This window comes from Ixodes scapularis, unplaced genomic scaffold (genome assembly GCF_016920785.2).
Source record: "Ixodes scapularis isolate PalLabHiFi unplaced genomic scaffold, ASM1692078v2 PGA_scaffold9__187_contigs__length_104089568, whole genome shotgun sequence".
In the NCBI taxonomy this organism is placed as follows: Eukaryota; Metazoa; Arthropoda; class Arachnida; order Ixodida; family Ixodidae; genus Ixodes; species Ixodes scapularis.
In genome coordinates, this window is record NW_024609884.1 from 45751060 (window position 1) to 45774166 (window position 23107).

The window sequence follows — 23107 nt, forward strand, 5'->3', positions numbered from 1 at the left end:
CATGCTCCCAGTGAGCACAAACACCAGGGGCTGGAGGGCTCCACTGACCAGGTACTGCTGGTCCGCAGAGTCAGCCACCATGAGGTTGGCGAAGCGCCCCACCAGCACCTGCTCTTCCAAGAAGTCCTCTGGGTCTTCCTCTTCGTCTGGCTGGTCCGGTTGGTCTTGAACCAAGGGACTGATCAAGGTGAGCACCTGGTCCACCTGTGGCACACAACCCATCCCACTGCCGCACCGTGCCATCGACATCCCTCAAATGTCTCCGCAAAAGCAGCCAGGGGCCCAATCTTGCCAGTCCCAGTCTGTTGAACGCTTACAAGTATTGCCAAGCCATAGGTGCCGTGTATGAATCAGCCCGATAGGAGCCTGACATCTAAATGTCAGCCAATGGCAAGAGCTACAGTAAACTGCTTCGGAAGCTAAATCCACCTGCGACAAACCTTTTGCAGCAAACACATTTTTGTAAAAATAAGACACAGCAATTTTGGACTACAACTGCTGCCTCAGCTAATTGCTCAAAGTCCAGAAAGCTTGAAATCACTCCCCCTGATGCTGAGAAGGGACAGCTCACCTGCTCTGGAGTTCGGATGAGTGTGTCGTTCTCAAGGGCGCTGTTAACGAGGAAGCAGGCCATCACTTTGCGGCCCCGGAAGTCACAAAGCTGCAGAAGGCTTCCAAAGTGACTAAGTTGCAGCAGAGTGAGGAGATCATTGTACGACTGCACCGGAATCTTCAGAAGTCGCACCAGTTCTTTGCCCACAGGTTTCAAGAACTCAACCCTGCAAAGGGTAAAAACGGCTGCTGCATGATTCTCACTACAGCAACAATGGCCAATAAACAAGGAGAAAAAGGTGGTTAATCACCGGTAGAAAAACAAAGCCCGAATACGAGAGCTGCTTTAAGGATGTATATACCTGGTTATGCCCATCTTTGTGAAGATTTCTTCAGTTGTTTGGAGCACTTTGTCGACATAGTCCACCCTTTCTCGGTAGCACTTGAGGGCCAGATGAAGCAGTGACACTTGCAGGGACACTATATCTTCAGCAGGCATGTCCTGTCTTGTCTTTAGGAACAAAGAGAAAGAAATTGCATGAGCAAAATTACTTTTACACCTAGATGCACCATTCCGATATCCAATAAATCAGAATGACAAAATTTGAGACTGAAGAAAACCAAAGGCACTAATTATATCTGCTCCTATAAACAAATACAAATCAAGCAGTATTTTATAATACAGGTGGGATGGTTTTCAGTGCTGGATTTTGTCAAAATCAATAAATACAAATTGGCTCTTTTTTCCCTAAAATTTATGGAAAAATTTAGGCCACATAATAAAACCGGAGACATAAAAATAAAAAGGATGTACACAATGGTGTTGTGTATGTTCTTTTTGTTTCAGTGTCTCGGGTTTTATTATGCTGCCTAATATTCACCAGCTCACCTGAGCCCTCAATCTCAAAATTTAGCTTTCGTAATTTTATTTCCATTTTTGGGGTATTGATATCTATACTCATTTTCACCTCAAGAACCATAGTAAAAAAAAAAGTACAGCTTCTTGCGGCGCATTACTAATTTTCCCCTTTATGTGGAGTATTAAGATATGTGTAGGTGCATTTTAGATTATATATTTGTTATCTCATCAAGACGTGCAGGTTCCAAGCGCCCAAAGCATCGCTTCTTCCTCCGACTGCCAAATCTTGTAAGGACTACTTCGAGCGGCGTATGAATAATGCACAAAACATGCTTTTTTCTTGAGGTGAAAACGAGTATACACATCCGTCACAAAATAAAGGTAACAAAAAAAAAAAAAAATCTTTTGGCCCGAGATTATTGCATATGTAACTTTATCTTTCGTTTTTTTGGGTTCCGATTGTGTGCATATTTCTTATTTTGATTTTCTCCACACATATTAGCCATCCACAATTTTACATTGCCTAGCCTCATTCATGACCTTGTTGGGTGAAGAACATTTTTGTCAGTTTGATAGAGACTACCGTAAAATCCCGTAAGGGTGCCCACCCAAAATGGAGATACTGTAAAACCCTTAATGTTCGCGAGCCCTCAATTTTCACGAATTTCACGAATTGAAGAATTTGCAAAATTTAAGCGCGCGAAAATTTCGGTCCTTTAGATTTTCAATGCAGGCGTCTGGAATTCATGAAATTTAGTGGTCGCGAATCCGCGACCACTAAATTCAGCCGCGAAAATAAAGGGTTTTACAGTAAATGATGAAAAACACGAGGTCCTTGGGGATGAGACAGCTAAACTTCATAGAACTTAAAGGAGTCATGAAATGATTTTGCAACTTTTTCCTTTTTAGCTTTCCTCCTCAACTCACAAATCGCGCAATGCACCAAACAGTTCAAGAAGACGGAAAGGAGGGACTCCCCTCTTGCTTGGACCCTCGTTTGTGTACCCGGACACCGCCATTCTCTCCCTAGAAGATTAGCCCGTCGCTCAAAATTCGAAAAAAAGTTGCTTTCCCCACCCCGTTCACCCCTAAGCCGACAGTGTTGTGGAAGCTACGTGCTCGTTGGGTCAGCCACACTTTTGCCACATGATCACGCTCCCTCGCTTATACCCACGAGCAGAGATTGAGTTCAGGTGATGAAAGGGAGGTGGCTGATTGGTCCGGCAAGCGCATAGCTTTCAGCGCACTGTCAGCTATGGGGTGAAGGGAATAAGTGGAACCGGTGTTGTGCGAAGCGTGTTTGGACCGGGTGTCGCAGTTTGGGTACCGTGGATGCATCACAGTGAAAAGGCAGAGCTTTCACGGAAGGAGCTATGAAATAGTCCGCTTTGTTTTCAACTTTTCGTATAGAAAATCAGGCCCTTTTTACCTCCTAAGTTCTTTCTTTTGGCCCACCAAACGATATGCTAATAGAAAATACCAATCACAATTCATTTATCCCAGCCCAAAACTCGTTTCATGACCCCTTAAATGATAAACACAGGTGCACCTGCTACAAACCATGTGACACGGGAACTGATATCACGGACACGGCAAATGAGCCTTTCACAACGCGATAAACACACAAGAATTCACTACTAACTCCTGTGTCACAGGAAAGGATACCACGGATTGCGGATGCAACAGATTCGTGTCTCACGGAGGGATAGACATGCAGAAACTGGCTACAAACTTGCGTGCCACAGAAACCGATGTCGCGCGCACGGATTGCAGACAAAGAACGCGGGAACTCGCTACGAACTCGCATGTCACAGGAACCGATATTGCACGTTCAGATTGCGGACAAAAACGTGGGAATCCGCTAAGAATTTGCTTGTCACACACATACCGTTACCACAGATAGCACAATTAATGTGATTCCTGTCGACATTATGTAATGTCCGACAGGTGGGCGATGTTTCTAAATTTTGATGTTACGGATATTTAGCCAGAAAAACGGGATGGACAATCTCTTGCAGGAGGACGCCCTTACGGGATTTTACGGTACTTGACTAAAGTATGTAGGGATAATATTGCACTTTAATATATGGGAATAAAAACAATGAATCTGTACTGACCAAATCAAGACACTGTTCGGGATTTGAATTGGCTTTGAACTTTTGTCACAGCTGTAGAAGGTGCTCCATTTTAAAACTTTTGCACAGCTGAAGTACCATAAAAGCTGCATGCATGTGCAAGTAGATTAGCCCTTTGAATTTTAATGAAAAAACTACTACTGGTGATGAGTGTGGTTCTTCACATTGCAAACTACAGTTTTTACGATTCATTTCGAGTGCTCCTTTCTCTCAGCACTATTTTTCCGTGATCACAACCTTCTTTGGCACCCTTGATGAATGATACACAGTGCTTAGCTCTGAAGTGAGACAACTTGTGGTTTCAGAGAGAAATCAAGTTTAACTGAAATTTTTTAATCCTCCCCTATGTGTATTTCTTGGGTGAAAGCAAGTTTCTCCTGAAAACATCCAACCCCAACTCTAGTCATTTAGAAATAGAGGACAAAAATTTTCTACAAGAACCTAATCATGAGATCTCTGACCTTATTTCTTCAGTCTTCAAAACTCTGGTTTTGAAGACTGTGAAGACACCATCCAGGCATTATCAGACATGATAAGCTTGTGCTGAAGGATTCGGGTCAGAAAAGATGAGCTGTCACATTTTTTATCAGTGACTGTAGGTAAAGGTCTAAGCACTCCTTCCATCGTCACCCATTTGATACAATGAAAGGCTGGCGTTTTAGACCAATTTAATCCAATCATTTTCTGTAAGCTTGTTGCTATAGTAACACAAGTGCTACATAAAAATGTTACTGAAAATGAAACTACATGTGGTCTATCTTACCTGTATTACTTGTGCCACCTGGTCAGAAAATATGTCAAATAGCTTTATGTCACTTGGAATGCCTGGTCCATCCTCCTTCATTGCATATGACGCTAACCTGGTAACAAACCAATTGCAGAATTACGATCCCGACACCCATGCTTCAAGGACACTTTAACCCCTCCCACGGCGAAGTCAAATTTAGCCCTAAAGTTTACTATTTTTGATTACATTATCAATTTTCAAATATATGTGCACCAGTATCGAGTGCCAACAGCATGTGCATATAAAGTACCGTATTTACTCGCACAATCAACGCACTCGCGTAATGAACGCACCCTCCAAGTCGGCTCTCAAAATTTCGACTTTTTTTTTCACTAGCGTAATAAACGCACCCCCAACTGGACGTCAAAATTTTGACCCCCTCCCCCCACGCGCGCGAAATGAACGCACTTTTCTATCCTGGTGCAGCGAGGTCGCGAATGCATGGGCAGGGTGGGCGAACAAAACGCCTTGCAAAAGGCGTTAAAAAATTCCCAAAGATCCAACGGAAGCAAGAAAAAAAAAACATGGAGAGGAGCTTTTTTTTTTTTTTTTTTTTTGCACAGCGCAGCCTGGATTTTGCGTTCGCGCGCCGCCGCGCGCAAGGAGGTAAGAAAGAGAAGCGCTCTAAGCGAACGAAACAGCTTGCAAAAGGCGGCGAAAACAAAAAAAAAAAAACAAAAAAACACGGAACTAAGAGAAAACAAAAGCAAAGAAGAGCTTTTTCTTGTTTTTTTTTTTTGCACAGCGCAGTTTGGTTGCGGGGGGTCGCGCGCCGCGCGCAAGGAGGTAAGGAAGAGAAGCAGAGAAGCCCTCTAGCAAACAAAACAGCCTGCGAAAAACAAAAAAAAAAAAAAAAAAAAACGACGGAATTGAGAAATCAACAAAAGAAAAAGAGAAGCTTTTTTTCTTAGTTTTTTTTTCTTTTCTTTTTTTTTTTGTACAGCGCAGTTTGGTTACGGGGGTCGTGCGTCGCGCGCAAGGAGATAAGAAAGATAAGCGGAGAGCCCACGCCTAAGCAACGCCTAAGCAAACAAAACAGCTTGCGAAAAACGGCATTTTTTTTTTTCACAGCTTAGTTTGGTTACGGGGTCGGGCGCCGCACGCAAAGAGATAAGAAGTTACTTCGATTTTCAGGATAAAATGTCTGTTCATTATGCGAGTAAATACGGGCGCAAAAATTTTACTTCGCGTAATGAACGCCCCCCCCCCCCCCCCCCCCCCCCCGAAGTTTGCATCGATTTTTCGGGAAAAAAAGTGCGTTCATTCTGCGAGTAAATACGGTATGTAACAACTAGAGATGCTGCAACCCTTTTTCGCAACCAAGGTTTTAAGGTCAAACCAAGGGGTTCAAACTTTTAATTATGTTAACAAATTTTATGATTTTCAAAGTTCCAAATATTTTGTGCTAAGAAATTTGACTATTTTCTAACTATTGAAATTGTCACGCTAAGAAATCTGACAATATTCTAACTTGTGAACCTACAAAGTTAGAAAGTTTGACGAACTTCAAAGGAACTTTGCCCCGAAGGTTTAAGGTAACAAATATAAATAAAACAAAAACACAAATGAAAATATTGCACTAAAGCTTACTTAGGTAAGTGCTAGCTTGATTATTGGCCCTAGGTGGTGCCACCAATGACTTGCTTTGGGGTGGCCTCAGCCTCATACCAGGGTGTTCTTGCGACATTCCCACAGAGCCTCCCCATGTAAAGCGCCATAGATTCCCCCCCGACGCAATGTGTGGGCCAATGGAGCCCTCGTCTACAGGCTTAAAATCTGACCAAGACACTTTGCTGGGGTGTCATTCATAACCTTTGTTTCTATACGTGATCCCTATATTTCTTGTTTACACAGCTCAGTCACTTTACCAGGATCAGGGAAAGGCACACAGAGAGGATGACGCTGACACGTGACAGCAAACGCTCGGTCGGTGCGAGCTAAATTATCATTTGTTAAATGGCAATGAGGTAGCCAGCTACAGTCTAGTGTGGCCAATATCTCCAGTTATTTTATTATTTATCGAAGGAGATAAGTGAGAGAAACTGAGCATGTGGTGAACATAGTGCACGAATGCTAGTGACCTGTTGAGCTGCATTTTTGGGGGCAAGGGGTCCCCCAGATTAGTCTGGTGGAATGTTCGTCAACCTTGGACCGTGTCGAGTGCATGCCCGTGTCCAGCATTTTTTATATCCTGAGGACCATTTCAACAGTAATAAACACCCGCAACAACTAAAAACTTAAGGGGAAGTGAAATTTCTTGCCCAAGTGCCTTTAGGTGCTGCATCGTCTTGTACATTTTGTTGTTTCGTGTTAGCATCGTATCTACATTTTAGGTAGTGTTCGATCGGAGTGCTGCCAGTTTGCAAAGAGGTAGGAAGGTCGTACACCAGACTGCTTCGAGACTCTCTGGTGAATTGTCCAACACTCGCTTCACGAGTTACAATAAATAATGAATAAACGAGAACCATAGTACTGAGGAAGTAGTAGGAAGGAGTCTTTATGGCATTGGTTCTCAACCACGTATGTTTAGGGGCCCCTTTCGGATCGGCGGAAGTGATGGAGGACCCCATCCCGCAGGGGAAGGGAGCTTTATCGAATGATGGCAATGACAAACGGATAAATGAAGAAAATTAAATGCATGCAAACCAACTTCGTAGCCCTAAAAACAGAAAATAATCCACCCCACTCACTCAGTGCACATGGTTTCGTCTACTGTAAATAACTTAATGTTCGCGAGGACCTAATTTTCGCAAATTCCACGAATCACCTGAAATGCGTGAAAAATAGGTCCCGCGAACAATGCCGGTAAAATGTAAAAACATGGAAATCTATATTGAGATCCCACCGCGTCGCGAAAATTAGAGCCCGCGAATTATTCCAGAACTTCAGCTTTAATCTAAAGCACGAAATATTGAGCCCGCGAAAAATACGTCATTTACAGTATTTAGTTTTGTGGGGCAGCCAACATCAATCAAAGCGAGTTTTAGTGCTCAACTCAGCTGATGGTCTAAGGCTTCGGCGACCCCAAGAAAGCATTCAGGGACCCCAAAGGGTCCGCAGACCCCCATGTAAAAACCACTGTTTTATGGCATACAAAACTTTTTTAATGCTTTTGGTCAAAATTGGTTGCACTTTTTGCAATTCTTCAAGATGAATTAGTAAAAATTTTATTAACAACAGCGGAATTCAATCTCCATCCATGAGATTCGAAGACTTCAAATTTCCCAAACCTAAACTTGAAAGAAATTAAAAAATTTAATTTTTTGCTTAGAAATAATGGAAACAGCGCGCAAACGACAAGGACGGGAGGAAAAGGAGTACACAGGACGAGCGCTGAAACTCCTTTTCCTCCCGTCCTTGTCGTTTGCGCGCTGTTTCCATTATTTCTAAGCATGAACCAACTCGCCCACATCGCTACTCTGATTAATTTTTTGCACAGGATTCTTAAAGGAATTCAAAACCTTTGAAGCCATACTATCGAAAACCTCAACACAACTTAAAAAATGCCACAAACTTTCTAATAGTGCATTCGATCTGAAGGTCAAACCAAATACACACAGTGATACTCTAAATGTAGTTAGTATTTGAAAGTTTAAATATTTTCAGATGTCTAGTTCATTTTGTAACACCTGGTTTCAATGTTCTAAATAATGGTCACAAGTGAAAAACGCTGACCAAAAAACTTGTTACTATAATCAAAAAAAGGAAACATTTCCTGATAATTACAAGTTGGCACTAATTCTTTGCAAGCAAGCAACTTTGCAAGTAACAACCTCGGTTTTCTGCAAGGAAGATATTCCTCTTAGTGTTCCCCCTCTCCTAAGCTGCAAGGGGAGCCAAGTTGGAGCACAAAAGTGGAAACTGCAAAGTGTACGTCGCCCTTTGATCGACTTCAGGCCTGTAAGCTTTTTTCATTCCCAAATATGTCTAATAATCTGAAATAAATGAAAATAATATTTGGATATCTCTATCAAAACCTGAAGTTTCGGAACAGTATATATGAGCGAAGAAATAAGATTCTGATATATACGAATTTTAAGCTTTCACATGATAGACTGTCATAGAAAAGTTTGACAGAACCTTGTATTTATAGTTGTTTTATTGCTCCCTCCTCTCAACAGGAAGAGTAGTATCTTGTTACCACCCAGAGTGAATTTACCCAGTCTATACCGACCAAGACTATAAATCCAGAACGGGGAAAATGACTGACGACTCGGCTCAATCTCTTCTTCGGGTTCACCAATCTCTCAAGAAGGCTATGAAACGTAATTCACCAGGCTCACCAACATAACAGACAACACAGGGATGGACACCTACGATCACTCAATAACTAAGTGTAACATAAAAATATCCACCTACCTGTCAATCAGGGAAATGATGATGTTCTTGACATTCACTTGCTGCCGTAGCTCGGCACAGGCCTTGAGAAAGCTGCTTAGGGTTTGCAAGTGAAACTCGTCTGGGAAAACTTGAATGATGCACTCCATAAGGTACTCTTGGGCAATGGCATCCCTGCAGCTCACGACTTGCTCCAGGATGCCAGGAAGGACCACCTTGTGAAACAACAAACAATAAAGCTACAACTTCAAAGGAGATTACTTATAGTATCTGAGCCCAATAGTTAATTACGTCAGTGGAGGCTGAAAGTTTCCTTTCATAGCTACTTGACTGACAAGCTAACTATTTTTAGCTAAAGTCTGCAAAGCACCTGGGAGGAACTTTTCAGATGCTACATGCTTGTAAGCATGGCCCTGAACTACAAGAGGCGTCCCAAAAGTTCTTAACCTGACCCAGAAGAAGGCGACAGAGGTGAATGAACTATGTTACTTTTTGACATAGTCCCCTTTGAGGCCCACACACTTAGCCAAATGATGGTCCAGTGCTTAAGGGGAAAAAATTGAAAGTTTGGTCCTCCAAAAAGCGTGACACAGCATCAATGACGCCCTCCTCACCGAAAAAGCAAAGACCAGAAAGTTTATTTTTCAGCTGGAGGAAGAGAAGGAAATCTGATGGGGCAAGATTTGGAGAAAATGGCATATGGTTGAATGACCACAGAGAAGCCGCAGGAGTGGTTGGCAGCGATCACCACAACAGCGCAGTGTGAGGGTGCCTTCTCCTGAAGGAACAGCACCCCTTTTGAACACACCGTGACTTTTGGCCTTGATGGCATCCCGCAAGCAATAAATCAAGGTTTTATAGTAGTTCCCGGTGATGCTGTGCCCTTTCTGAAGGTATCACTAAGCAGCACACCCTCCGAATTTCATAAAACCATGGTCATCACCTTGCCTGTGGATGAAACAGACCGAGCCTCCTTTGGCCGTGGAGAGGAGAGGTATTTTTACTGTTTAGACTGGGCTTTGCTGTCGGGTTGGAAGTGCTGAACCTAGGTGGGGCACAGAAGCCTGAGAGACCTGAGCTGACCAGCTCGAGATTGCCTCTGGATGAGGTGTAGTAGGTGTGTGTTTGGTCACGCGAGAGCAATCTTGGAACCCATCTGGCAGAAGACTTGTGAATGCAAAGGTGTTGGGTCAAGATCCGATGAACTGTGGTTTTGGAGATACCTGTGACCTGCGCAATGGTCCAGATTTTTACTTGGGGATCTGCCATTACCTCATCGTGCACACGGTCAATGTTTTCTTGCATGGTCACTTCCGCAGGTCTGTCAAAGTAAGGGTCACCTTCGAAGCACTCCCACCCTTGACTGAATTTTTCAGCCCACTTCTTCACCGTGCTGTGGGATGGGACGTCCTGTGCTTACATCACCACCATGCCTTCGTGGATGCCTGCCAGAATTAGGGCCTAGCTTGCAAGACAAATATTCAATCCCCGAACATGTCTTCACTTTCTTCATTTTAGCTTGACTGTGAGGACTGTCACGTGTTGGCGGCCGCCGCAAAAAAACGGTATTGTGCACATGCGCCATTTTTGATGTTGCAAATCTTAAGAAGTGCCCATGTGTTATAGGTAATAAAATTTTGTGTCTGTGCTCACATTCCTTCCGTGTCAGACCGAGAACTTTCGGGACGTCCCTCGTAGATGCTGGAAACAAGACATCCTCCAACCAGGATACTCAGCGCTCGGAGCTGAGAAATAACCAGTTACAAGAAAGCTAACTCCTCCCATTAATTACTCTTTGTATTTGTCCTTCCTTTCTTTCCCCCCCCCCCCCTCCTTTCCCTTCCCTGTTTTCAATGTTAAAAGACTGTAAAGCTATGAACTGCTTGCATAATTCTGTTCTGTTCCCATGGAGTTCATGTGCCCAAAGAGAATGAGTAGCATGCTGAATTCACAAGAAGGTCAGACATGGTAGCAAAGAAATGCAAGGATCACCTTTTTGTAGCGGTCCATATCAACAGCATCCAGCTGTGACAAACGCACCAAGTTGGTGCCGACAAGTAAGCGCAGTTCCTGGCGCTCTTTCTCTCGTCGATCGCGGTCTCGCGAATGGCCCTGGTGCTGCATCCGCACCCACAGCTTGTTCATCTCGCCAAAGTTGAGCAGCACAAAATCCACAGAGTCCTTCACTGTCCCGCTCACATCGCTTTCCCTGCACAATATCATGACTAATGCTTAGTTACATTGTCAAGAGAACCACTACCAAATAAGAAGGCACACATGAGGCATGTCACAGTTGATTGGCCCTAACTTGTTAGCACACAGAAACTACACTGCTGGCAGCTGAAATGTTTCAATTCCCGGCAATTCAGATCTCTATGATCATGAGCTCAATACAAAAAAGCAATTTGTGAGGGTTCCAACAACAACCCAGAAATTCAATAGTCCAGCCTACACATTTACATTAGTGTCCCCAATGCCTAAATTTGTACCATGGCATGGGCTCTTCAAATAAGCAAATCTAGGCCACTTAGGGTCAAGCCACTGCTAGCCACTTACAAAGTCATCTAACACACATGACTACGGCTCTTCACAACAGACAATTCTACTAAAGTGAGCTTGTTAAGAATGTTGAAGAAAACTAAACATCTGGAGGGCGGCCCTTATACTCTGGGTCACTGGGGTGGCAACACGTATTTGGGCCACTGTACTCTAGTCGAGGGAAAGAGGAGAAAGAAAGAGTCAATGAAAGAAAAACAAATGAATAAACTCACACTTGTATGCAATCACACATAACAACAGAAGGCATGAAAATGATGGGATTGGCAGATTAAAAAAGGAGGCTGAATAAAAGGAGGAACCAAGGGAAATGGGAAGCCAGGAAACAAAGAATACAAATTTACAAGGGAAAATCAAAAACGATACAAAGATCATGAAGGGGGAGAAGGAGGGTTAAGCATAGTTGAGTTAAATAAAAGCAGCTGATTTTCTCGGCCCTTTTCTTTAAAGTGGTTAATCAATTTTTTTTTTTTTTTATTCCAGCAAACTTATAAAAACTAAATTTAGTTCTAGCCCTATTTATGTATTAAATTAGATTGAGTCTCCCATTATAATGCAGGAACAGACCAGGGAAATTTATTTGTATATTCCTTACCCCCCCCTCCCCCACCCTCTTAAGTCTCTCCTCAAACTGAACTTAGAATACAAAGTTAAATGAAAAAAAAACTAGTATGTCACACAATCCTCAGCAAGAATGGCAACATTCACAATATACAGCTGCACCCAGCAACATACATTTGGAAAGGTACACAATGAATGTGTACAGTCAGGACCAGAGCAAGATACCAGTCACACAGACCATTATAGAGCCACTGAACAGTACCTTATCAAAACATCTAGAACCAAAGTTTAGGATGAGGATAAGGCTTTGCCCCAAGTGTGAAGATACTCATTTGAAGCAGACAGTCATAAGGCAAGAATCAAAAATGTTTCATTTTAAGCTCATCAATATCTAAACATCAAATAAAACAGGAAGAAGACAACACAGACCTAGTAGAGCTATTCGGACCCACCACTTTCATGCAGGTTATGCAAAACATGCAACAGCAAGTTGAGCAGAAGAGGGTAACCACTCTATACCATGTCATTTGTGTACCGCTAACAGCTCAAGAACAGTCTAGGGCACTCAAGAGAGCCACACCTGCTTTTAATGTGTCTCGGGGCTGAATACGAGGGTTACACATGTATCTATCCAGCATCAAAGAAATGAAGAAAACAAACTGGCTTTGGTGCTTGGTACTTTTTGTGACCATCCTGTTAGCCTTCGTGATCTCGATACCAGCTTTTCCAATCACAAACCTCAAGACTGACTGCAGATATTGAACTTTTTAATAATGCAGAAATGGCAAAGCTCACCTCGAGTACATCAGCAGCTCAACCTTGGCACCATCCGCATTCAAGTTGGCCTCATTCCTAGAAGAGAGAAAAATAGGGGTGAAAGATTCATTTTACCCTCTGGAGTTCCCTAGATTTAAAAAGGCCATAAAACTTTCCCTGTCTCATCTCTCTTCTTCTCAACAGTGGTCGAACTACTAACACCTCACAACTTCTGCCATAGGGTTGCACGATGAATTCGGGTGGTCAATCATCAACAACTTATTTTGCCGAACAACCGGCAATAGTGTTCGCTTCTGGCCGGCGTGCACAGTTCTGGTGTTGGTTGTCCGGAAAGCACCGGCAACTTTCCGGCGCTTTTTCCGCCCGAGCTCCGAACGGCCGGGCAAGCAGGCGCCAGACTGTATCCGGTGTCATCACCTCTAAGATTGGGCAGGAGGTCAGTCAGCAAAAATGAGCGAAAGAATGAAACTGATCCGAAGTCACTTAAGCAGCCAATAGTCGAGTCAATTCAAGCCGTTGGGACAATGGGAAATGGAGGACATGGGTGACGGCGGAGACAACCTCTCACTAGTTTGCATTGTCAATGCTGTAACGGTAACAAGTTTGTTACTTCTTGAAGACTCGGACGACAGTGATAGTGACAAAGCTGAGGAGGACATTACTCTGTTTAAAACAACCTTCTATTAATTTTTTTGCTGCTCCTGAGCTGAGGCCATATTCATTTCGTTCATCCGAGCTAGACTAATCCAAGCGCTGACTTGGCGAAATACATGTTTTTCCTACGGATATTAACAACCAACCCAAAAGGAGTGCCTGAATAAATGGGTGTATTTTTGGCTTAGTGGCACTATTATGTGATAACTTCTGCCACCTAGGCATAACCAAAGAAAATAGATGAAAAATGCTACTAGCGGTGTCTTGTGGACAAGCGGCGAAGTAAACTGCCACAGTCTAGCGTTTCGTGTTCGGGTGCTGAGGGTCATGTGGTGTGCCGCCAGCGTGTTTCTGGTTGCCGGCGCCGCCAGCTCATTCTCACCGGCGATTAACCACCCAAATTCGCCATAACGACAGTGCATTATTTGACAACTCAAAGCAAGAAATTAAATGGGTATCATGTGGCTATTAGCTACAGAGCCTCGACAGTGTTAGGGCTACAACTATGTTCATTCTCAAAAGGAAATGTCCTGCGAAGTCGCAGAGCAACAGCTAATCATTCAAGAGGAAACTTTGCACCTTCATAGCTGGTGTGGCAAGATGATGTTCCCACATCTGTTTTTGTTTTAATAAAAACAAATATATAAAAAAAAGCTAGTTTTTAACTTCTTTTTTTGCCTCTTTTAATAGCAGGACTAGACAAAAACAGCCTATATAGAAGAAGCCATGATGGCACTCACAGCAGCTGCTCCTCTTCACTGTCTGGAAGAATATTGCGTGTGCACTGAAGCAAGTAGTTGCGCAGAAACAGCCCTCGCAGAGGATGTTGCACGCCACGACACATCTCTACCAGGTCCTTGAGAATGTCTTTCTTCGAGTGCTCATTGGACTTCATATAAACAAGGCCCACAGTAATGAGCAGGTATCTGCGTAAAGAAACAACCATGATGAATTGACAACTACTGCACAGGGCACAAAGCACACATTTGAAAAAATTTATCTCCTGCATCTACACAACTGAAGGGCTACATGCAAGAACCAGGAATGTCAAGAATGGCATCCTATGAATAGTAATGTTTGTATGCAGGGCTGGGCAGAGATACTCCAAGAAGTACTCCGGAATACAAATACCGATACATGTACTTTAAGGGCAAAATACAAATAATGAGATAAACTTGTTTTTCGTGTAATGGGATATCCCTAAGATCCTTCTGCGAAAACGACACAAAAGTATTTTGGAATACAGATACCAGATACAAAAATAAAATACATATTTTTCCCAAGAAGTGGTAGGGGCAGGGTGCAGTTTGTGGTTAACGTAAATGGTAGTGCTTGTTTGTATTCCTCTCTTTATGTCAGCTTATGCATCTTCTCTTACCTCAAATTCATCTATTCACAACTACAATCCCATATGCCACAAAAAAAAAAAAATGTTGCTATTAGTGAATTATTGAAGACTAACGGCTGTCTGCCATGCTTGACCAACGGCTGTCTGCCCGAAATAAACCCAATTTTGCAGTGAAGGCATGTCTCAAACTGTCCGTCCAGAGAGATTGAACAAAGAAGCCAGACCTAGTCCTGAACAGATGCCATGCAGGAGGAGAAACCCCTCCTAAAGTTTTCTACTCTTCATGACTTATGCTTTCCTCCTTCCATGCGCCTCCTTTACAGTGCTGGCTTTGCTAAAGTGGAAAGAGTAGAGGGCTCTCTGGGAGGAGCTTACCCTGCTAACCTTGAAATTGACCATTCCTCAAACCACTTTTTTTTTTTTTTTTGTGATTGTGATATATTAGGCAATCAGACTTCCCCCCTGTAGAGGGGATTCATATTAAAAGTTCTGGAACTCCTTGTACCAAAAAGGTAATGTTTATTTGTTAAAAAAAAAAAAAAAAAAGCAATACATCTATCGTAAATGCATTCACTACTGAAATACAAACACATTTTTCAAAAGTATCTCGATACAGAGAAACAGATACCCAAAAGTATCTCCGAGATACTATCGCAATACATTTGTATCACTATACTGCCCAGCCCCATTTGTATGCCAAGTAAGCAAGCCCAGAGTTCCCTAAATTTCGCATATGGAACAGAGCAGAGAGTGTGAAGAAGGTAAGTATCTACGAAATAACACTACTGTAAAATACCGCGGAAGCACATACTTCATTCAAGCGCCCACTATTAACATTTCCCAAACTTGGGAATTCTGCAAGTTATACGTTAAAGCACTCGATTCGATCGGACAAGCGCCCATGTCTAGATTAACTCAGTTTTCAGTGGAAGTAGGGTGGGCGCTTCTCCAATAATTTACGGTAAGTAAAATTTGTGGGATTTACGTGGCAATCTAATGAAGGGCATATGGCATGTTTCAGCGCAGGACTGAGGATTAGTTTGGACCACCTAGGTGTCTTTTAATGTGCAACCGAACACTTGGTTTCACGGCACCTTCTCCTCAATAAGCATCAGTCAGAGTGGGAGCATATCGGCCGGGATTTAAACCCGCCACCTGGGGATACGTAGGCGGTGCTTCACCTAATAACACTACCGTAAATACTGGGGAAGCGCTCACCCTACTTTCACTGAAAACTTGGTTGACCTAGATGTGTGCGCTTGGCCGGCCAAATCGGGTGCTTATCATACAATTTACACAATCACCAAGTTTGGAAAATGTTACTAGTGGACGCTTGAAGAAAGTGGGCGGTTCCACGGTATTTTACGGTATATAGAGTGACTAGATCCAGAAAAATGCAATGTGGTAAGAAATATGGATAGCGGATTTTTGTATGTCGCACCATGGAGTCAACCAAAAATGATATTCAACATGAGGGAAATAGAAAACTCCCTTGAGGGACTAATTAACCTACACAAACATTCCAATTCTTTTTTTTTTTTTTAGGATTTTTCAATTAGGAATGTTACAATTTTATAAAATAAATATTCTGCAGAGCAAAGTAGGCACCGCACATACTTCAGAAGGGGTTGCACATACTCGACAAAGCCTGCAAGGCATAGTCACTCCGATAAATATCCTGAAGTGAAAAAGGCCATCCTCCCCAATACCACCATTGATTAGAGCAGGTACGACTGGGCAAGTTGCCACTTCTATAATAATAGATTTGCTTGTCGATGTGTACTATACAAAACACAAGGGTAGCAGAAGCTATTACGAGGAACTAAAAAAATGCTCGACTTATCTTGATTTTACAGATAAAGTTGGTGTACACAGAATGTGTTTCTGCGAATTCTTTGGGGTTTGTGGTGGACACAGCAGTTTCTTTTTCTTCGGTTATAACTAGGGCTCAGTGTTTTCGGAGTTTTTCACGAAATTCGGAGGGTGCTTTTCGGAGTTTATTTTTTAGCGAAAATTCGGTGTTTATCGGAGTTTATTTTTTATAAATCCCCAATTCTCCAAAATTCGGAGATAAATTTCACAGTGTTTCCTATTAAAATAATAAATAATAACCGGACGCAAATGTATGCCAGATAAAAAATAAAACAGACTAGTATAAATTAAGATTTCTTGAGTTGAATTTGGCGTTGGTGTCATTGGCAATACTAATTTGTCCCACGACAAAAGTCTCACACGTGTGGCTTCGACAAACGTCGATACCTTAAAATCAATAAACTGCCGGAGATAGCCGCAAGGAAGCTCGTGGTCATCCCATCAATCTATCCCGCTGCCGTGCGAGGTGGATGTAATAGAGAAGTTTCAACTGCCCCTCTTCCCTATTTTATACAATCTCTATGGTCCATAGCTTTCACTGTTACCCCCAGAAACATACCCTCTTGCTTCTTTAAATTCCAAATTCCATGGCCCAAACTGGAAACGGAAAGAGTGGCTTTTGTCGTGTCACGAATGGTACGATGACCTGTTTCCCTGAACCAACCTTGACGAGACAAGCTGTAAGACCCCCTTTGACAACGGTCCGAGGCTTGAAAGATAATTATGGTGTCATTTTCCCAGGACCATTGAGCCTGCGCTGCCAAAAATGTAAAAAAAAAAAGGAAAAAAAAAAAAAGGAAAAAAAAAGCTTTTTCTTTTTTTGTTGTTGGGGGAAGGGGGGTGGCATGGACACAACAATTCGGAGTTTATCGGATAAATCCGAATTGCCAAAAATTTTACCGGCGGGTGTTTTTCGGATTTATCCGAAAACACGGAGCCCTAGTTATAACATGCTATTTTATTCCAAGCTCTGTTCTTTTTTATGTGATAATGGGCACGTCTTGGATTTCTTGTTCTTTCCCACAAATTGTTTGAATGTGAACGCCATAACACCAAATGCCGGCGCTTGTGTTCAAGCAGTTAGTAAAGACCACCGTATGACATCTACCGATTAATTGGCGCAGTGGTAGAACGTCAAGCTCACAATCGTGGGGTCATGGGTTTGATTCTCATTGGGGTGTGTTTAGAACTTCCTTCTTTCCTCCCAATTTAACACTCTTTTGCACAGATTGCCCCCTAAAGTATGTGTTGCACATTTCGTAGCGGTTCTCGTTGCATTCTGTCACACTTTCTACAGGGATCCCAGCCCTCAAACACATTCTGTGTTAAAAAGCGAGCCTTCCAGAGACCATCACAATGCCAGCCGACATTTCACTCACAGGCTTATAAAAGTCTCAATAAAATGTGAGCCACCAGCCTGGGCAGTGGCATAGCCAAGATAATGTTTTCCAGGTTGTGAAGGAATTGAGGCCCCATAAACCCCACCCCACCCCACCCTCCCAGGCTATGCTCGAATCTGGGGCTCCCCGAGCGATTCCTGCGCAAAGTCTGTCTAGATATAACGAGGTGTTTGCTCCCTTAGCAATCGCATACTGGCCTTTTGTGTTCTTATGTTTCTTAGGCATAAACCACAAAAAACGTTCAGCCTTTCCACGCTAAGAAAGACCAGCGGAGCTGTACTTGATACACTGTGTGCTTCTTCGTCGTCGTCTGTTTTTCACGCTGTTTCCTACGATGAATTCCTACCAACGCGCCCAACTATCCATTCTTCTATTATAGCTGGAAAGGTTTCCGCCATCTACGAGCGACGGCAGAAACCATACTGGTTGTGTGCTTGCTGCCGTCGCTTATAGATGGCGGTAGCTGTCCAGGTAGGTTTGTGTCGACATACACGAACACGATCCTGGGGAACCTAGCCCTTAACAGCTCCGCTGTAAAAACGAAAAGTCTGACTTCACAATGGATGGTGATGAGTGGCAAGAACATAGTGGTAAGAACTTAGCACGGAATTATGCACTAACTCTAGCAGAGGTACTTACAGACGAGGGATGATGTTCCCAGCATACTGGACGAGCTCGTAGAGATCGGACATTTTCCGTCCTCTCTGAATTTCGTCTAGGAGGTGAATCTCTAGATGCCTTAACTCATCAGTGACTGCCATATCTGTGTAAACACTATTAAAGAAAGTACGAAACAACTTTATGAACAAATTGAAAATGTCACACTACAGGAGACAAATCCTCAAATTTAGCACATGCTTTGACCTCGCAATGAAAGGATACACAGCTCATAGTAGCTCTTGGGGCTCAGAAGGGAGGTGCGCAATTCACCGAGCATGTTTGAGGCATGTTTCAATGCTTCCATAAGCTTGCTCTTGTCGAGGCAACGCTTCATGTGGAATGCTTGAACCTTGACGACGCCCGAGGCATCGTCAAGAAGCTTTTCTTGGTCCTCTTGTGGTGGAGCTTGTGGGGTTTGAGGCTAAAAATAAATAGGTTATGAAAAAAAAAAAATACAGATTGGAAAACACACCACCCTAATGTAGTACGCCATGTCTTTTCTGATCGATTGCAATTTTATAGCATACACAACATGTTATGCCGTGTGAAACAAGAAATTTCTGTTTGTTTGTTTTGTGTGTGTTTGCTGTAGTAACATTTTCCAACTTCTCGCATAAGGGACGAAAACACACGATGTATAACACAGGTTTGCACGACAAGTTTACAATGAAATGGGCAAGACTGCGAGCTCTACATATATTTGTTCGCGATCGGTTTCATGTCTCTTGTTCGCAATGTTAACATGCAGCAAAGGATTTGTATTCTCGTCGCCAACTGAGGAAGTTACGATCACGATAGTTGCATCAAAGCGCTTTTGAAGGTTCTATGTCGCGTATCATAGGACCACAGCAGCTAAGGTCAACGTGTAAATGTCCACTCAAGTAGCTAACGGCGACAACGAACGACGAATGGAAAGCCAAAGCCAAGAACTCAAATTCAAGGAATCAAGAAGTGCTCAACATTGAAAACGCAGATTTCATAATAAGCCAGTAAGAACAAGCCTAGTTACAACTATTTCCCTTTTATCCTAACCAAGTATCAATACTGCGTACCATTTTCAGATGTTCGCTGTTCGTCAGTTGACAAGGCTAGACAGAGCCTTCCTTCGCCCAGGAATGAAAATATTGAAAATAATAGTTATCTAGTAAATCGACAGCTTACTGTTCTAGAACTATGCACCACACAGAAAACATGAAAAGATCTCGATAAACGCCCACCACGAATTGAACACGGCAAAGCAAGTCAGCACTGAAGCGATACTGTTCAAGTGGTACCACAGCTCTCCAAGCCAGTACAGGGCAGGCCGAGGAGTTCATTTGCTCATATCTACTTTAAACATATGCTACGACTCTAAATAGATTTTCCTGGTGACCAATATACGAAGCTCCACGTCACTGTAGCAACGCTAAAGCTACGTTGCTGTGGAAAAATAAATCACGCTTTTTATTATATTTAAGATTAATGAGTATTTTTCTATGGGGGTTAGTAAAACTTTCACGTTTATACCAGTAAATGTTAGGCTTAAAGTTTTTATTCAAGTCGAGCCAGGTCAAGTCGATCCAGGCTGCATAGATGCATAGATAGAGAGTACATTGACCAGAGCCGTATATGTAGAGAGTTTGGTCAATGGGAGGCGCGGGCAGCGCCAGGGCGTGTGGCAGACTCGGAAAGAGGGCTTGGCATGCTCTCTTGACCAACCAGAAGCCGAAAAGAATCCCCTAGCGGTGGTAGCGAGAAACAATTCTGAGCCGATCGATAATCGAAGGTCTATGTTCGTATATGCTTTTAATAAGTGCGTAAGAGTGAAGTGTAGTAACTCTTTGTGGTTGAAAATAGGGTGCACATGTTGTCTCATCATGATCATGCAGAAAGATGTAAGAAACGAATGCGCCGCTCAACTCTGTTTTGCGCGGACAGAGTGTGACCGCTCTGACGGCAGATTCCCGGCGCTCGGCGTTTGGCGTAAGGATTATGTCGATCTTTCCGCTAGTCGCACTCTTCCACCATCATTTTGGATGAGCGTGATTGAAGCATCACGTGTACCATATTTTCAGCCATCGAGAGTTACTCCAATGCAGTTATCAGGTTTGTTTCTCGCGACCACCGCCAGGGTATTATTTCCGGCTTCTGGTTGGTCACATTCGAATTTCTGAAGACGCCCTGGAACACGCCCAGCCCGCTTTCGGCCAATGGCGCCGCTTCATTTGTCTCCTATACTTCCCAACGCATGGCCAAACTCTCTACATATACGGCTCTGACATTGACCAGAGCCGTATATGTAGAGAGTTTGGTCAATGGGAGGTGCGGGCAGAGCCAGGGCGTGCGGCAGACTCGGAAAGAGGGCTTGGCATGCTCTCTTGACCAACCAGAAGCCGAAAAGAATCCCCTAGCGGTGGTAGCGAGAAACAATTCTGAGCCGATCGATCATCGAAGGTTTATGTTCGTAAATGGTTTTGATAAACGCGTAAGAGTGAAGTGTAGTAACTCTTCATAGTTGAAAATGGGGTCCACGTGTTGTTTTGATCATGATCATGCAGAAAGATGTAAGAAACGAATGCGCCGCTCAACTCTGTTTTGCTCGGACAGAGTGTGACCGCTCGGACGGCAGATTGCCGGCCCTCGGCGCTTGGCGTACACAATTATGTCGATCGTTCCGCTAGTCGCACTCTTCCACCATCATTTTGGACGAGCGCGATTGAAACATCACGTGTACAATATTTTCAGTCATAGAGAGTTACTCTAATGCAGTTATCAGGTTTGTTTTTTGCGACCACCGCCAGGGTATTATTTCCGGCTTCTGGTTAGTCACATTCGAATTTCTGGAGACGCCCTGGAACCCGCCCAGCCCACTTTCAGCCAATGGCGCCTCCTCATTTGTCTCCTATGCTTCCCAACGAATGGCCAAACTCTCTACATATACGGCTCTGACATTGACCCAATAAGGTGGCAGCTTGCGTTACCTATGTAGTGTTTAAATTTTTAAGTGCAAATTGTTTTATTTTTAAAATAGAAGCCATAAAAAATAGAACTCTAAATGGTGCAATGTTGCTATTTCTGACGATATGCATAATATTTACTTTTGATTATTCATCTCATCTCCAAATCTGACGGCGCTTCCTGGTCCCGCGAGTGAAGCCACCGGACGGCCATCTTGCTCGTAAGCGAATTGTGGCTCTGCTAGCATTACAGAGGCTGGCGGCAACGTGCTGAAGGCACACTTTCTACTCGTTCGTCGTCATTCGCTGAAGAAGTTTTCTAAGACCTTGTGAAAGCGTTGAGACTTGCCGTTAAGAACACGTGGAAAATTTTACGAAAGCACAGTCCACAGGAAAAGGGCACAACTCCTAACAAGCATGCTCCGCCGGACTCGCGGAGGGATCACAGCTTCCTTGGCACGCCGAAGTGTTGCATCTCTGTGCCTTCACATGCTTGGATATCGATCAAGAATCGACTCTGCGGCAGAGTTTTGAAGGTGTGTCGCGCGTAAATGTCTTTGCGTCATATATCGGCCACGGAGTTCTGGATCGTCCAGCTGTTCAGGCAAGTTGCTATCAATAAAGGGGGGGAGGGGGGAACTATCTGTATGGTTGCTCTTACTCACTACTAACCATGACTATGTTCCACATCTACTCTAATGCATCACATGGCAGCACAAATAGAGCAACGCTCTAGAGCAAGGATGGTTTTCGAAGGCAAAAGTACAAGACGGCGAGATTGAAAATCTTTGAAGTATGGCCCATATGGTCGTGCGCAATCTGCTGACCAATCACAATTAGGCGAGCCACGCTCAAACTTGATGCCACATGCAGTTGTTGATAATGAGCTAGACCACTGATCAGTGATGAGGAGCTCCTCCCCCCCCCCCACCCCCTTTCTGTTGCCATTAGACGCTGGATCAAGCTCGTTTCTGCACTACGAATGCCACAAGTCACAAACACAGTCGTCAGAGTAAAGTAAAATGCTGCTCCAGAGGCACATACAACTGAGCGCACATTGCCCTTGTAAAACACATCCACAATGCTGGATATCAATCTTGATTGGTATCCAAGCATGCCAAGGAAGCTTTGATCACACCGCGAGACCGGCATTGACGAATTGTGCCTTTTTCCTGCGGCACTTCCCTTTTGTAAAATTTTCAACGTGTTCTCAACGGCAAGTCTCAATGCTTACACAGGGTCTTAGAAAACTTCTTCGGTGAATGACGACGAACAAATAGAAAACGTGTCTTCAGCACGTTGCACGCCAGCATCTGCAACACTCGCAAAAACAGTCAAATTTGGGGCTTTTACGTGCCAAACCAACGGCGGGCATCTGGCACGCCCCAGCGGAGGACTGAGGATTAATTTGGACCACCTGGGATCTTTCAACGTGCAACCGAAAGCTCGGTTACAGGGCGCCTCCTTTGCAATAAGCCTCCGTCAGATTGCGGGCACCTCGGCCGGGATTTGAACCCACCACATGGGGATCCGTAGGCCAGCGCTCTTGCCTCGGAGCCACCGAGGCGGCTCAACGTCAGCAAAACCACAATTTGTCTAAGTGCAAGATGGCCGTCCGGAGGCTTCACTAGCGCTGCAGTGACCAAGCGGGGAAGCACGGGCCAGTAATTGT

The 23107-nt window shown here is 43.7% G+C and overlaps 1 protein-coding gene across 1 annotated transcript in view; it reads right to left on the reverse strand.

Moving 5' to 3' along the window:
* Positions 1 to 19836, reverse strand: part of LOC8043064 (vacuolar protein sorting-associated protein 35) — a 33716-nt gene extending 13880 nt beyond the window's left edge. The window contains exons 1-11 of the mRNA XM_029988340.4: positions 19552 to 19836; positions 18722 to 18920; positions 18479 to 18602; positions 13960 to 14145; positions 12584 to 12640; positions 10664 to 10880; positions 8693 to 8886; positions 4310 to 4406; positions 915 to 1063; positions 572 to 779; positions 49 to 204 (exon numbers count right to left, since the gene is read on the reverse strand). Of these exons, the coding sequence (XP_029844200.1) occupies positions 49 to 204; positions 572 to 779; positions 915 to 1063; positions 4310 to 4406; positions 8693 to 8886; positions 10664 to 10880; positions 12584 to 12640; positions 13960 to 14145; positions 18479 to 18602; positions 18722 to 18920; positions 19552 to 19554 (1590 nt within the window). The 5' untranslated portion in view covers positions 19555 to 19836. The remainder of the gene's footprint in view (positions 1 to 48; positions 205 to 571; positions 780 to 914; positions 1064 to 4309; positions 4407 to 8692; positions 8887 to 10663; positions 10881 to 12583; positions 12641 to 13959; positions 14146 to 18478; positions 18603 to 18721; positions 18921 to 19551) is intronic.
* Between the last annotated feature and the right edge of the window lie 3271 nt (positions 19837 to 23107).